Genomic DNA, 16607 nt, shown 5'->3' with positions numbered 1-16607 from the left:
AGAGGATGAAGGGAATGTTTAAATCTATGATTCCCAAACCACGGTCTGCAGCTAATATGCAGAGCCATAGTTGGCATTAGCAATTTTGAGCTTCCCATATGTATGCACTAATTGTCTGAGAGAAAATCTGACATCATACAAAACTGTTTGAAAACTTCTGTGTTAAAAATTATATAATAAAATGAATGAAGTTAATTCATTCAATTCCTAGGTGAAATGATCAGTGTCTCTGACAGCTGCTGTTAAGAACTTATGTGGGCTTTTAAGATAAGCTTTTGGTTTGCCTTTTTGTACAACTAGAGCTGTCAGCTTATGCTGATACAGAATAATCAGGTTTATTTATGTATCAGTGTACCAAATAGATAGTAAGGTCATCATTAGCTTCTTGTTTGACAGGGTCATTTGAAAAGAAGGTCATGACTGTTGTCATATAGTAGGAAAAAAACTTCCAGCTTAATGGTTACTTTGGAAAGCTCTGCCTGTGGCTTCTACGGTTTAAAGAGCATGTATGCAGACATACACGCCTGGAGTGGTTTAGCTGTGCTTGCCTTGCCACATAACAAGGGGCGGGAGTAGGTCTCCCATGGGGAACCTTTCAGCACTGCATTTTTCTGCTTGTTGCAGAACTGTTTTTCTTCCTTGAGGAAAATCAGAATGGAGAACAAAACTGGAAGCTTGCTTTGAAGGTTTTGAAGCCTTTTTGACTTGACTGGTAACTAGAGCCATATGCATAAAAAAAGCTTAATTATTCTCTTGAGAGTGTTAGCTGGTCTGCTGTTTGTTTTACATCAACACCAGCTTCCTTACTTGTTTTACTCAAAATGAATGACCAAATTCCCATTGCCTTCAGTACTGTTGTTTGGATGTCTTTGGCTTGGATCTCTGTGTGTCTTTATGTATATGTGAGGTGTTATTTACCTGCATTGTAAATGTATAGAAAGAATATGCAGGAACATCATACTTGGGAAACTGTCAATAAATCAGAGCAAAATCACTGTTCCCTTTTAAGAGACACTGTATCATCTGTTTGAAAAAGGCAACAGCAGAACCAGCTTAGTTCTCGAAACTTGATTTTGTCTTTGTTAAGAGAAAATGCTTTTGTTTTATTTTATTTTCTTTTTTTTCTTTCCTCTCCCCTCCATAATTCTGACCATTACCAGGATTCCTTCTATGTATACTCTTGGTGCTTCAAGGAGTTGCAAGCTCCACTACTAAAGGCAGCAGTGACCTTGTCACCGACCTATAAGGAAAGACTGAAGTAACAAGGGTTGCTTCATGCCATAGGTTGCTGAGGAGAGTTACAAGATGTATTTAAGCATTGCTGCATAGAAAAAGAGGAGTATACTTTTACTGATTTGCATGATCCTAGGACCAGCAGTGATGGCTTTATAGTTACGCAAGAGCAATAGAGGCAAGACATCAGTGAAAAAGAATAAAGCAAGGCAAATGAAGAACTGCAATAAATCTCCAAGTCAGGATGCAGAATCTCAATGGCTGAAGACTTTTGAAAACAAGTTACTGCATACTCTTTCCCCAGGGTAGGTAAATATGTACTTTGTGTAAGAGCTCTGTGCAGCTATCATAATACAGAATAAGGACAGGCCACTTCAAAAGCTTCTCTACTTTGTTTGGATTTTGTTTTTAAGATTAATAAACAACACACCAGATAGCAGTAGTTAAATAAGTAACCTGCATTACCTGTACAAAAAGTTATATAAATACAAGTTTCCTGTTTTGTTTTCTTTTTAGAGAAGGAATGCATCCTTTCATAAAATATCCAGCAATATTTATCTTACTGAGATGCTGTCAAGTCACAATTCAGAGGATAGACATGTGAAATTAAATCTGCACTGTGCAGAGACAAGACAGTGGACCCTCCAGATTTGATCCTTTGTGTTTTTTCGAAGCACAGTTACACAGCTACCATTCAACATGTGATCATATGAATATGTTTTGTTATTAAACAAATGAAAATACTTCCCCGTACTGCTTTTTGTTAACTACTGTACTAGAAATATCCACCACATTGTCATCATCATCATCATCATCGTTATTATTATTAAGGAATTGTCCTTCATTCCATGCATAACTATCATTTCACAAGTTAAGAACGTCATCCCTCCCTCGTGTCATAGTTAATAAGGCATTCTGTGCACAGTGAAGCAGATCCCCAATTAAATGCAAGTGCTATTAAAATTAAGAGAAAAACACTATTACCATTGATTTTAGAGGAACAAAATTCTGGGGAGATTTAAAAAAAAAACAAAATAGTTTTATCTGGACAAAATCATGTACAATTATTAATATTGCACTTTTTATACAAGAAATCCTAATAAATATACAGAAAAGATATACATTTACATACATAGAAAGACATTCTTCTTTTTTTTTTAAATAAAAAGTTACACTGATGCTTAGGAACACTATTTCTTGAAGACCCATTTGTAGTAAGAGTGTTCACTGCCAGATGTGTTTTGAAGTAACACAAAGCAAGACAGTTTAAAATGTCATGAACCTCTCACTGACCTCAAAAGTGGACTCCCAGTTTTGCTGAACAATCCACACATCATGGAATCTGTAACACAGCAGTATTTGAACAGCATTTCATTAATGTACCACAAGGCACTCCCAGTGGGGGGTGATGGAAGAGGCACAGACAATCCTTTAATTTAGAGATGGTCTTGAATCAAAGCCTCAGATCCAGGTAGGTCTTGTTTAAAGGTTCATGATGCTCAAACACTCTACTTTGCAGATTTCCTCTAATTTTAGGGCCATTTTCTGAGCAGAGCAGAGAGTGCTCAGGAACTAAAAGGATGAAGCACTTCACTGGCTGAATAACCACTGCAACTGGCCAGGGGGAAAGACTCACAGACAGCTTGCAAAGTCATTTTGTGGGTGTGGTGTTTAACCCTTACTTTTCAGACAGTATCTTCAAGGTGTTATGCATGGGCTTAAAAATGTGCTGCTTTATAGCACCTGTTTTGCTGTGGGAGGCTGCTGGAGAGGGGCGCGTTTGTTAAAATTATTGGCAATAGTCCTCTGAGGCTGATGCTGAATCCATTCTGTTTATACTGAGAAGGAATAACTACAAGAGATCAGAATACAGCTATTCCCTACTACTTGTCCATAAGGCTTGTTTGCCTGGAGAAAGACATTTCACATTAGCAGGATAGGAAAAGCTACTTTCTCAAGTTCCTTTGCAAAAATCCCAGGTCTGAAAACACCTGAACCCTGGGAAGTAGTACTCCTCTCTTTTCCAAGTAAGCATTAATAGGATGCAGTATATGAAGTAGTTCCTTTTACTACAGACTATCGCTGTCTTTCCTGTCTGTGCGCTCTACAGGACAGTGTTTGCAGGTTTGTACTGCAGTCTGTCAATAGCAGATCATACTTTCTCTCCTTCTTCTGGATAATAATTAACATGGTCACCTCACCTCTGTGATGAAGGCAACCCTCCTATCCCCAGTCCTTACTCACCATCACAGCCTGGGAACACTTCCAGGTGTGTGTTAGGTTCACTTACATTACACACCATTGTTCAACTTCCCTAGAAACCAGATCCTCAAAGATCGCAAGGATTTCTCACTGAAATAATTTGAAGGCGTGTTGTGAGAAAGAGAGAGGGGTTTACAAAGGAAAAAATTAATCCAATCTTGGATGTAAAAAATAGGTTTATAAAGTGAAATCACATGCTTTTATTCTCAAAGCAGTGTAAGATAGATGAAGTATCTTCATACTGCACAGCAAAATATTTAGTTTAGTTTTGTTTTTCTTCTAGTGTCCTGTGACCTTCCAAGCTGTCTGATTATTCATTTAATATTGTGGTGATCCAATGTGATGCTAGGTTTTTACTCTGATCCACTTCCCTATCCGTTGGTGTATCCCCTGGCACTTACATGCTTTATGGGGCAGCTCCACTCCTCACAAGCCCACTTCTGGTTGCATGCAGGGGGCTCAGTGACATTTTATGGTCTACTCTCATCCCTCATGACCATGTTTTGCTGCATTCTGTCTCCCAGATTCGTCCCTTTACAACAACAATTTGGTAAAAGGTGTTTCTTTTTTTTTTTTTTTTCTTTTTTCTTCCCACTACCCCCCCACCCCCCCGGGAAATAAATAAATAAAATGAAAAACAATTCCATTCCATTTATATTTTCTGCAAAGTCCTCGCCTCAGTGAAGCAAAGGCTGAGATCCCCTTGTTCCTCCATTTCCTTTGCTTTTGTCTTCAAGCTTTTCCACAAGTTCCACAGCAGCGTGACTTGAACTGGGTGAGCTGGCAGAGTTTGAGCTGCTTAACTTTCTCGCAGTACCTCGTGGTGTCTCTGCACTCCACTGCCAAAGAGAAAACAAAAGGAGACATGGTGATGAACCAATGAAAGGATTTCTTACCTTAGAACATTTCCTGGGGTGGCCAAGACGGGGACCAAGACAGATTTGTGTTGGGAAGTCTCACTGTGAGCGTGAGCTTGACATGCTGCAGAGGCTGAGCAGGGACTTCAGGCAGCCAGCGGCTCAATGGAGAAAGCACTGGACATTGCCGTGGTGGGGCATTATTTTCAGAGAGGCAGCATAATCAGGTGGCTGGTTTTGGTGTGTGCATTTATTTATTTATTTATGTATTTATGTATGTATTTATTGATGTGTTTGTTTATGTATGTATGTATGTATGTATGTATGTATGTATTTATTTATTTATTTATTTATTTATTTATTTATTTAAAATAAATGTGCTTTTCTAGTCCTTTATCAGGCCCAATTAGTTGCTCTTCACCTGAAAGCAAGCAGCCTCCACTGCAGGAATTCCTATCATCAACCTACCCACTGGATTTAGACTTATTGTATTTTAACTATAGCCAGCAGTCTGCGATGTGTTTTACATTCTCTCTGTACCACTAACAGAAAGTTAAGGCTGCAACAGCCATTTCACTTGCTGTTAGCAAGGGGATACAATTGTGGCGCTATCACTATCACCAACAAGTCACCATGGGTGCTGCTGCTCCTGGGGTGCTGAGTTTTGGACACCACAATTTGTACATGTTCTGGCTGGAGGTTCCCCAGGATGCCTAGTTGCAAAGTCCAGTGCTGCATATCTGAGAAGCTGCCTCCCGTCCTCCTCCAATACCGCGCTGCCCCCTCTCCTCTCAGCCACGTACTGTTCTCACAGGGGGTGATGTTGCAGCGCTGCCAGTTCGCTGGTCGTGGCCTCCAGGAGCAATGATGCTCCATCACGGGCTTGTTGGTGCGGACGTGCACGCAGTCCACGCGCCGGGACTGGAAGCCATAGTTTCCGCAGGTAGCTGTGCAGACGGTCCACAGGCTGACCCTCCAGTGCACGCCACAGATGTCGGTCCAGCAGTTCTGGGTGCTCAAAGGCCTGTGGGCAAGAGGGAGGGAGGAGTGACCCATCACCATGCTGCCCAGGGAGCAAGTGCATGCTGCTTCTGGTGTCATGCAAGCTCTGGGGACAGCAAGCCTTGCATATTCCAAATGTCACTTGCTCAAAGCACCATATGGGTCAGGTCTCCAAGGGGTGCAAATGGGGATAACTGTGGTGCACTGAAAGGCAATTTGTAACTACATTCAAGGAACAGACCCTCAGTGGGCACACGCTGGTATAGCATCACTGGAGCAAAATAACCGTACGAACTTTTTGAAGATTTGGCTGAAATGTCCTCTCCATGAAGTGCCAAACCAGAGGTCCACAGAAAAGATGCAATTGGTGAAATGGCAACCAGTAAGACCCAGAAGAGCTTTGTATCTTTTTTATGGCTTTACAGCCAGTGGGATGAAACAAAACTGGTTCTCTGAAATCTTCCTTTACCTTTCAGCACAATGTCTCTGAAGATGCATAGGCACACTTAGCTTCCAGCTTTGTCACACAGATAATGAAAATACATGACTAAGAGCCAAACAGCCAATCATATTCATTTTCAGTCAAGATCAGGAATGATTTACATACCTAAGTTTCAGATAAATTAAATATGTCTTCATAATGTTGTCAGTCAAATTTATCTGCAGGAAAACAAAAGATGTGGAGTCCCCTTTTTCCTCAGTTAGAGCTTGTGCTTAAGAGAGAAGGAGACTGGGAGCTTAAGAAGAGGTAGCACAGCCTTTCAGTCAGGATGTGGCATGCCTAGAAGACTTTCCAGTTGTTGGCCAACTAGTATTTTTTTCTGGGACTCATAGGAGCAAATAGTGAAGCCTGGGCTTTAGCCTGCTAAGATTTGTGCCACGTAAGTGTATGGGTTACAGTATGACCTCTTGGTTACATAAGGGAAACCCAAAAATTGTTGGTGAAGTCACTAGCCCATTCAACATCTCCGCAAAGGGTAGTGGTTTCAGATGTAAGAGATTTCTGTCCTACCTTGGTAAGGCACTGCATTGATCAGATGACACGGAAGTCCCATCTTTGGTCTGGCAAAATATCTGCCTGTGCTGTACAGCTAGTCGTGGTCCAATGCAAGGCCCATTACACTGTGAACAGAGGAAAATCACTTATGCGAGGTAAAAGGCAATATGTGTTCTCCTTTTGTGAGACTGATGGTGAAATAAAGTCCATGCTGCTGTGCAGTGACTGTTGAGCTTTCGAGCAATTCTTGCTGCTCTGCAGGCTTTGGAGCCTTAGTGCACAGTCATCTTCTGCCCTACCTCATTCTCCTCCAGCAACATTAAAACTGCATTTGTAAATCTGCTCTGTAGATTCATTACCTCTCCTCCTCAATAGTTCAGTCTTACATACATCTGTTAGTGCACGTAAAATGCTCTCATGTCATTAGCAAAGAGCCCATGATCCATTCAAGAAATCTCAATACATTCCTTTTTGTACTATAACAATTTATGAGCAAGCAGTTGATAACCAAAATCGCATTGAATCAGGTGCATATTCCACTCCAGTTAATTTAAAAGCATTGCAGGACAATAAACAAAAGCAGCAAACATTACAAACAGCAGATCTGCAAACTTGCTCCAATACTGAGGTTATCCTAGTCTACTCAAGCTTATTAATCACGTGCTTCCTCTTTAACTCTTCTAATCCTCTCCAACTAAATAATAATTAGCTATAGGCATGAAGCATGTATTAATGTTCCTTTAAAATTACATCAGCTTTCAAGAAACAGTTGGCTTTTCTATGTATCTGGAAATTATATTCAAGAACAGACTAAGGGTTGGAGAAAGGGATCTTAGTGTGAAGGAGGAACTTTTGCCAGGAGAGGGCTACTGACTGATCCCTCTGCCCGCTCCATGCCCCCCATCAGTAGGAGCCCTATTTCATACAACCATGCACTCCTTACATAATGGTCCTGTCCCACTGCAACATCTTCCTCCCTGATAACTGAGAGAGAGAAGCAGTTTCTTGTTCCTTCTCCTGAGAGAAGATGGGTTTCCTGTTGCTCCCAGTCAACCTCCTCGCTGAGCAAGGTGGATGGAAACACCATTCTCTGAAGTACGTGCAGCAGTTCTGTGATATCTGCAGGGCCTAGTAGTCCTCATCACCAGAAAGCCTGTCTCACTAGTTTAAAAACACTATGGGATTACATAGTGAAGATTGAAATACCATTAAAATTAAATGAAGAAAAGGAATTCATTGTAGAGGTTGGAGTAGAGTAGGTAGTCTGCTTATTTTCTCTGTGAGTTGGGAAAGTTGGTCACTACACCTGGGCGAGAAGGACCTGATGCCCCATGATCCTACCCAGAAGGTCGCTGATCTACCGAGCCACTGAGCCAGTGATATGTTTGTAACTGTAATTAGACAATAGACTGAACTACACAGAGTCATGTGGAACTTGATTTTTTTTGAAGCTAGGTAGAAGAAATATTATGTTATAATGCACAGAGGTTAGGTCTAACAAATTAATTCAGACCTCTTTGATTGTTTCAGCTGAGTATGTCACGGTAAACAATATAGACCATAATGATCTGCAAAATAAGGACGAGATAACTGGCTTTTTGCTACTATAATCCAGTCCTTACTTGGGATTCCACAGCAAGTGAAAATTTGCTTCTTTGTTATGAAAGGATAATTCCAAGCTTTACTCATAAATCTAATATAATACCTCAATCACCTTTCATGAGAGGGTTCCAAAATACACAGGAAAGAGGTAAATTGTTTTCAAGTAGTGAAGAATAACAAATCCTAGTAGCTGAAGACACTTTTTACTGCCAACATCATAAAGAACCATGAGGCAGTGCAATGTATTGTGCATATTACCTAAAGCAAATGCAGAATACTTTTGGTTATTAAAAACAAACTGTCATATTACTCTAACCTCTGACATAATTGAGTAGCATTTGCCATTGTTTTCAAACTGACTTACTGTAGACTAATTAGAAAAGGAGGCAAAATATTTCATGACAGCTTACTATATGTCAAGACTGGATAATTATTTTCTGCCTCACTTCTATACCTTTACCTGACTCATCATTTCAACTAGATGTATGACTACTTTGGCTTTTTTTCAAACTGCTTTTTCTTTTACCCTTTGAAAGTCGGTATTTCACCAAAACTGATGTTAAAGTAGTATTGATAACTGGCTTTGACCTCTAGCAAAATCAGCTTCTATGTTTTTAACCCTGTTTCTCATTCACCCGAGAATGATCCATCCCAGTGTGAATCACCAATCTGGAGATCTTTGGGCTAAAATCTGTGAGTTTCTATCCCTAAATCTGGACTGTAGTGGACTCATCACCCTTCACATATTGTTCAGTCAAGCTGGAGTGGGGAGAAAAGGGAAGAAAGCACATAGCAATGTTTGGTTCCAGGTTATAATTGATTAACAAGTGTCTTTTCAGGAAATCTCATAGATTGCAGAAAGACCAAGACAAAAAGTCTAGTGTGGATTCCCACAACAAAGCAACCTAATTCTCAACACTTGGTATTTATGGAATGAAGCTTTTTAACATCTGATCTTTGTATGAAGCTGCACTTTTAATCACTTTTTTTTTCTAGCCCACAGCATGAGGCTGTCCTTGGATTGCTGGCTTGTTCCTTACCTGGCCCCAAGAAGAGGCCACCCACTCAACACAGGGCTGCCTGTTACAGTTCTGTGTGTCCACAGGGCGCTTGGACACCTGGGTACAAGCCTCGTTTGACATTGGGACAGAGCTGCCTGTCGCTGTTAGGCGCTGACATGTCACTCGCCGCGTCTGGATGCCTCCTCCACAGCTCCGTGTGCAGGGAGACCATGATGTTACCATCCATCTGCGAGAGAAAGGCAAAGAGGTCAGGGAGCAGATATGTGCCACCATCTGCAGGGTCATTGGTGTCAACAGGTCTTTATGTGTTGGAGCAAAGAAAGATAACAATGGCTTGGTTAATTTATGGTGAGACCCTGGAAATTGCTGAGTTCCTCAGTGTCTCATTGTGGTAACTGAAAACTGCTCAGAGAATAAAAACTGAGAAAAGAGCACATTTTAAATTTAATTATCTTTCTCAAGGTTCTTTGGGCCCAGAATTCATTTTCTGGCCCTTAAGGCTGTTTTTAAAGGCTTAGTAAATATTTCTAGCCCAGGCACAGTGGTCAGGCATGGCTACTCTTACACCACTGTGTCACAGAGGCCTCTGTGACAGGATACAGTCAGAATGCCAGCAATGATCAGCTCCTTTACGCCCCTTAGTAAGGAAAACTATCTCCATAAAGATGCTGGAGTAGCTCACAGGCCACTTAAAACCTACTGCTGACAGAAGAGCCTGCTTGGTCCTGCTGGTGTCTGCCTGCTCTGTTATGCCCTTGGCAGCTGGGATGATCCAGAAAAGCCTGAAGGTTGCTCAGAGACGGGGCTGGTGCATAGTCAGCCCAGGAACAAAGGACACCTTTCTTTTTCTTGAGCTCAGGCCATGCATTCACCAGCTGAGACTGTGGCTCTGAACTCCTACATGCTGGTCTGCCAGTCTATCTATTAAGAAGCCTACAACAACACAAAAAAATGGTCCAGGTCCAAACTCTTACCAAGATGTACAACACATTTTGTCTCTTTAGGAATCATTACGTGAAACACTTGTACAGTTGGGTTTTGGAAGGAGGTAGGTTGGAACAGGAAGGATGCGACTGATTACTAGTTTCCTGAAGACTTATGGCCAAGTAAGAAGTTTTCTTCATTAAATTTCAGGATACTCAGCAGGACTGGTGTGTTATTGGAAGGAAAACAGTGCCTATTGTATTCCTCACCAGCAGTGTTTATTATTACTTTACAAAATAAGCAATAGGAGTTCTCCAGTCCCATGGAGAGGCATCCATTGCTATTCATCAGTCTTCTGTGAGTGTCTAATTCCTGTGATCACAAAAACAAGTATATAAACAAACACACTTCCAACATGGAAAACAAAAATACTGCTACTTTTTTTCATGCAGTTTGGTGAGGTCGAATCTGAAGTTTCTGCACCTCTCGTAAAGCTCTGCTCTGCATTTCAAGCAACTTCTATTTCCAAGCTTACATCTCAGCAGTTCCTCAGGAGCCAAGGGAGGATTGCAGGTTGTGTTACAGTTCAGGGAAGGTATAAAAAGACATAAACCATTTGCACGGATTTTACTGCCATCACCAAGCAAAACTGCTGATAATGAGTATGTTTCATATTTCATCAAATCTCTTTTTGTTTCCTTTGTATGACTCAGCTGGCAACTCAGAAAGCATTTCCCTGCAAAGAGGAGTAGGAACATATTTTAAAAGGTAATTAAACAGAAGCTTACCATATACCCAGGACACAGCAAGAGCAGTAAATCTGGCAGCTTACTTCTCAACAGGTTGCTTAGCACCTTTCCTTGCCTCAGCTTAGACTTTCTTTTCTAATACAACTCCCAAATCAACATCAAATGAAAGAAGTTGTACTAGATTTCTCTTGAGATGATGAGTACTTTTAAGTGCTTGTATACTCAAACACACGATGTCCACAGTGTAAATAAGGGAGAGGAGGGAATATAAGCTTAGAAAAATATGTGCTGGTACAGCAGTGATGGAGTTAATTTTCACAGGAACCTGGGAGGGGACACAGCCAGGACAGCTGACCCAAACCAGTCAAAGGGAGATTTGATACTAGGGGGGACTGGTGGTTGGGGGGGCTCATCACGTGGGGAATCACTGCTGTCTTTGTTCTCTGGGACTGGGGGTGCGGTGTGATCCTGTTTGAATGCAAAGTGTGGTCCGTGTCTCTGTTCTTTCCAGGATCAGCTGTTCAGGATGAATGTTTGTGATTGCTGCTCAAGGCATTGCTGCTCAGGAGGAGGCTGGGCCTCGGTTTTCTGGGTTGATACGAGATTGCATTGTGTACCCCTTGCTTTGTATTTCTTTCATTGTTATTATTGTTGTTGTTTATTTCTTCCTCTGCTCTCTTGCTAAACTGTTTTTATCCCAACTTGCGAGCTGTACCTTTTGTTTCCTGATTCTCCTCCTCATCCCATTTGGGTGGGGGGAGGGCTGAATGAGTGGCATGTGGTCCTAGCTTGCTGGCTGGGGCTAAACCATGACACATGACAACAATGGAAATAAGGGAGAGGAGGGAGTAGAACCACAGAAAAATATGGAAAAGTGTGTTTACATGTCTCAGCTAAGGAGCCACTGAATAGCAGAAGTAGGACATTTTTAACATGTGGGGAGTATAACACTACACTGACTCTGGATAGGTGCTCGGAATGTATTCTTTTTTGTACCAAATGGTGTCAAAGAAGGAAAGTGTTTTGTGTGGGGAGGAAACGGCAGAGGAAGACCTAAGTGTAGTCAAAAGTCTTTCAGGCTGTCCTGAGTGCATCATGTTTAACAGTAACTGAAAGCAGGGGATTACAGGGGCAGAATTACAATCCCAAGGAAACCACAAGTTAGCAATCTGCAACAGGTGGCAGAACTCAGTCTGACTTGCCTTCATGCTCACTAGATCTGATGAGATGTGCCCGTTTTACAAAAGATATTTCCACTCTGCTAAGGGAATTCTTTGCAGCTGCAGCTCCAGCTTGTCCTACATTGATGTTCATATCACACAGGAACTCAGAATAAACCCCCTAAATGGCTGCTAAACCTTCTTTTCTGTTATATTGTTGGGATAAAGTGGTATGGAGCCATGCAGAACACAAAAAAGATGTGAACCTATGGTACTTCTGTATCAAAACTCCCATATGTACAGAGCTCAGAACAAGCATGATTTTTTACATCCAGCATTGGGTGATGCTGGGATCACCCAAGACAACTCAAGCTATGAACTTTGCTAATAAAGAGTAGGCAATAGCCTTTGTATTATTTCCTAACCTGATTATTGAAGGAATACCATGTACTGTCAATGTTTTCCACAAATCTTGCTACAAATTCCCAGCTGTCTAATTAAGCACTTATAAATTCCCTTTTTAGCCACGACAGGTACCAGAAAGGCTGCAATAGCATGACGTCCAGTGCAAAGAACTCTTCAAGCACATCTTAAAAGCAGGTATGACATTTTAACAGACGAACCGTGAAGGACAGTCTTTCCTGTTGCATGCTATGGGCTGCAGGGTTGGCTTGGGCTTCTCCTTGCAGTAGGATATGTTGACTTCGGCCCCATCCAGTAAGCACGTCAACTGCGGCAGCTGCACACCTTTGTGGCCACAGGAAGCTGAACAGGCCATTAGCTTGTCCACTGACCACTGGTATTCTGCCAAAAAGTGTGGGAGAGACATGTTAAGATTCGAAACTGTCATTAGGCAGCACTTAGAAAAGAGTCAGAGATGTTCTCCAGGATCAAATATTTGGACTTGTTTTCTCAAGTGAAGAGGAGCTGCCTACATCTACAGGGCACCAGGCAATAAACAAAGAAGGAATGGAATTCCAGCTGATGTCAGCCACTGGCTGTTTTAGTATATATTATTCTATGATCTTATGTGTGTTTCTCACCAGCGTTTCTCATCCATCCAGAGGATGAAGGGGGGAATTAAAACACACATTTTTATGGCAAGATTTAAGGAAATATTAAATTCTCCAGTCCTTCCCTGACCATTGATGCAATGAAAGCTGCATATTCTGTTGCAATCCACCTGTACTGGGGCTTCTAATTTTAGGGGTTCAAACTGTGATACCTCTGTCTTGAATTTCTGGACATGAAAATTGTCCAGATTTGATAATCATTACTTGAATCAGCAAGGTGTGTTGTATGCTGAGCAGGCCAGAAATATCAGGTGTCATTTTGATAAAGTAAAACCTAAAACATGACAAGCTACCTGGTAGTCCTGCAAATCTATCTCCATGGCAGTAAAACATCAAAACACCTATTTCCTCCTGCACACAACAGTCCTGATTTCAGAGAGGAGAAATCCATGAAGAGAAAGGCAGTGCAGGGTAGTCTGCTGTAAGAGCTTCACAGGGCAACAGAACTGAAACTGGAGAGTTACCTTGTATAGCCAGGGATGTTTTTTGTGTGAGAGAGCCAGCCTCATTCTGAGCAAGGCAGCTGAATTCACCATGAGGAGCATCACTGATGTTGAGTATCTGAAGAATCCGTCCCTCTGCCAGGAGGCGATGGCGCAGACTGAGAGGCTCACCAGAATAGAACCAGGTGATGTTTGGCATTGGATGACCATCCACAGCACACCCTAAGAAACAGGGACATGAAAGCAACCTGCTGAGTACTCTACTTGCTGCAAAATTACATGTTCTGAAATGGCCAAAGCTAGCAGAAAAAGTCAATTCCATCACATTTTCTCCTCATTTTCTCATAATAAAACCAGGAATACTGTGGTAATGAATACCTTCTCATCAGCTGAAACAAAAATTATCCAAAACCCAGTTTATCTTCCATATGAAAAACTCAGATCAGCTTGGAAATATTTATATCAAATCTCCCAAGATTTCCATTATTTTCGGTCATCATCATTTTAATACCAAAGAAAATGGGATAGGGAGGTTACACACCTAGCATAAGCTCAAGGAGCATGCTTGAACAAGCTATACAAATTGAGCTTGGTCTCCAGGCTGCCTGTTTAAATCACAGGGCCACCTCCCTCTCTTTTTTCTTTGGTATTAAAAAATTAAAATTTTTTGTTACACAAAGGTTTACACAGAATTTTTGTTACATGAAGTTTTACAGAAAATTTTTGTTACACAACTATTGGAAAAACAAAGAGATAAAGTTGAGCCTTTAGAGGTTTTTTGTCAAAGAAATAGGCAATCGTCTAAGCAATAACCGAGCAAAACAACCAACTGAAAAAACCTGTTGTTCTGAAGCATTGTACAGGTATGGCTAGGCATCATCAGCACAGCCGATGAGGTTTAGGTTCACAGTGAGTTCCTTGCCTGTTGGGCTGAGGAAAAGTATCTGTAAGATACCGTTTCCTGTGGTTGTCATACCAGATCCACATTTTGTCAGTTTCATGACAAACTGCATGTGAGACTTGCATATCCTGGGAGACATAGCTAAGTTGCCTTACGTATTTCCTGGGGAAAAGGAAAGAACTGGGCAATTTCCATACTGCAACCCATCTACATCAATTACAGGGGGTTGGAAGCCAGAGAAACCATGCACAAGGGATGGCATATACTACTTGGACTGCTTGTGGCTTAAGTTAGTCCTACACATCCATGCACTTCACTGATACATGAAAGGTCTGGCTAAGTTTCTGTTTGTGCACTCTATACTGATTGTTAGTTTGTTATATTGCAGCTTTACACTGTATTGTTTATATGAGTATGTATGCGTAATGAATGACTATATTGTATCCAAAATCCCTTGTGCAATATATGTAATATATAAACAAACATAAAATACATACACAAACATTCACACTAGCACCTTTCAAAAGGAATGGAATAAAAAAAGGAAGAGAACAAATTTAAAATACTAAAAGATGGGAGACTCTTCTAAGACTAAGGAATAATTCTGGTCTCAGCTGGGATAGAGTTAATTTTCTTTCTAGTAGCTGGTATAGTGCTGTGTTTTGGATTTAGAACTAGAAAGTGTTGATAATCACCAGTGCAAAGTCTGGTTGGTGGCCTGTAGTTAGTGGGGTTTCTCAGGGGCCAGTACTGGGTCCAGTCCTGTTCAGCCTGTTCATCAATGACCTGGATGAAGAGACTGAATGCACCCCCAGCAAGTTTGGTGATGATACCAAACTGGGAGGAAGGGCTGACACACCGGAAGGATGTGCTGCCATTCAGTGAGACCTGGACATGCTGGAGGACTGGGCAGAGAAGAACCTGATGAAGTTCAACAAGGGCAAGTGTAGGGTCCTGCACCTGGAGAGGATCAACCCCAGGCACCAGTACAGGTTAAGGGTGGACCTGCTGGAAAGCAGCATTGTGGAGAAGGACCTGGGAGTTCTGGTGGACAACAGGTTGACCATGCGTCAACAATATGCCCTTGTGGCCAAGAAGGCCAATGGTTTCTTGGGGTGTATTAAGATCAAAGGAGGCTATCCTCCCCCTCTGCTCTGCTGAGGCCACATCTGGAGCACTGTGTCCAGTTCTGGGCTTCCCAGTTTAAGAAGGATGAGGAATTACCAGAGGGAGTCCAGCGGTGGGCTATGAAGATGGTTAGGGGCCTAGAGCATCTTTCTTATGAAGAGAGACTGAGAAAACTGTGTCTGCTCAGCCTGGAGAAGAGAAGGCTGCAAGGGGATCTTATAAATGCTTATAAATATCTGAAGGGTGGATGTCAAGAGGATGGGGCCAGACTCCTTTCAGTGGTGCCCAATGACAGGATGAGGAGCAATGGACACAGACTAAAGCAAAGGAGGAAAAACTTTTTGACTTTGGGGGTGCCAGAGCAGCACTGGGACAGGCTGCGCAGAGAGGTTGTGGTGTCTCCTTCTCTGGAGACATTCAAAACCAGCCTGGATACATTCTTGTGCAATCTGCTCTGGGTGAACCTGCTGTAGCAGGTGGCTTGGTCTAGATGATCTTCAGAGGTCTCTTCCAACCCTAACCATTCTGCGATTCTGTGTGATTCTGTGATAATACAGGGGTGTTTTACTTATTGCTAAGCAGGGCTTACACAGAGTCAAGACCTTTTAGGCTCTTCACATGACCTGACAAGTGAGTGGGGTGGGAGTGCACTGAAAGTTGGGAGGACATACAGCCAGGACAGCTGACCCCAAATGGCCAGAGGAATATCCCATACCGTATGGTATCATGCTCAGTATATCTTTTTGGGGAAGAAGAAGGAAGTAGGGGATATTTGGAGTGATGGCATTTGTTTACCCAAGTAACTATTACCTGTGATGGGGCCCAGCTTTCCTGGAGATGCCTGAACACCTGCCTGTGCCTGGCAAGTAGTGAATAAATTCCTTGTTTTCCTGTACTTGCGTGCACGGCTTTTGCTTTACTTATTAAATTGTCTTTATTTCAATGCACGAGTTTTCTTGCTTTTACTGATCCCATTTGGGGAGAGGGAGTGACCAGCTGTGTGGTGCTTAGTTACTGGTTGAGGTTAAACCATGACATTTCTATCAGCTGATATTTCTTCATTGTTATCACAATTATTTGGTTATTATTTATTATTCACTAAGACAAACAAGAATGGGAATATGATGCTTTTGTTTCAGTATTACACAATGAACACACACTGCAATTTGATATTTTTGTTACTGTCCTTCTTTTCATTCTTGTCTGTTCACATGAGGAGATCCTCAGCTAACATGTACTGAAGAAGTACTGTTC

At 41.8% G+C, this 16607-nt stretch overlaps 1 protein-coding gene across 5 annotated transcripts in view; it reads right to left on the bottom strand.

Moving 5' to 3' along the window:
- Nucleotides 1-2169: 2169 nt before the first annotated feature.
- The window catches only part of ADAMTSL1 (ADAMTS like 1), a 438476-nt gene continuing 424038 nt past the window's right edge, over nucleotides 2170-16607 (bottom strand). For 4 of the 5 annotated variants that reach the window (XM_065046188.1, XM_065046189.1, XM_021295430.2 and 1 more), the window contains 6 exons: nucleotides 13346-13546; nucleotides 12432-12612; nucleotides 8994-9201; nucleotides 6367-6476; nucleotides 5156-5376; nucleotides 2170-4334 (listed from right to left, as the gene is read on the bottom strand). In XM_065046188.1, the coding sequence (XP_064902260.1) occupies nucleotides 4228-4334; nucleotides 5156-5376; nucleotides 6367-6476; nucleotides 8994-9201; nucleotides 12432-12612; nucleotides 13346-13546 (1028 nt within the window). In that variant the 3' untranslated portion in view covers nucleotides 2170-4227. The remainder of the gene's footprint in view (nucleotides 4335-5155; nucleotides 5377-6366; nucleotides 6477-8993; nucleotides 9202-12431; nucleotides 12613-13345; nucleotides 13547-16607) is intronic. The other variant, XM_065046190.1, reaches the window with a different exon arrangement.

Source organism: Columba livia, chromosome Z (genome assembly GCF_036013475.1).
Source record: "Columba livia isolate bColLiv1 breed racing homer chromosome Z, bColLiv1.pat.W.v2, whole genome shotgun sequence".
In the NCBI taxonomy this organism is placed as follows: Eukaryota; Metazoa; Chordata; class Aves; order Columbiformes; family Columbidae; genus Columba; species Columba livia.
Note: the sequence above shows the minus strand (reverse complement) of the source record. Positions and strands in the feature narration are given on the sequence as shown.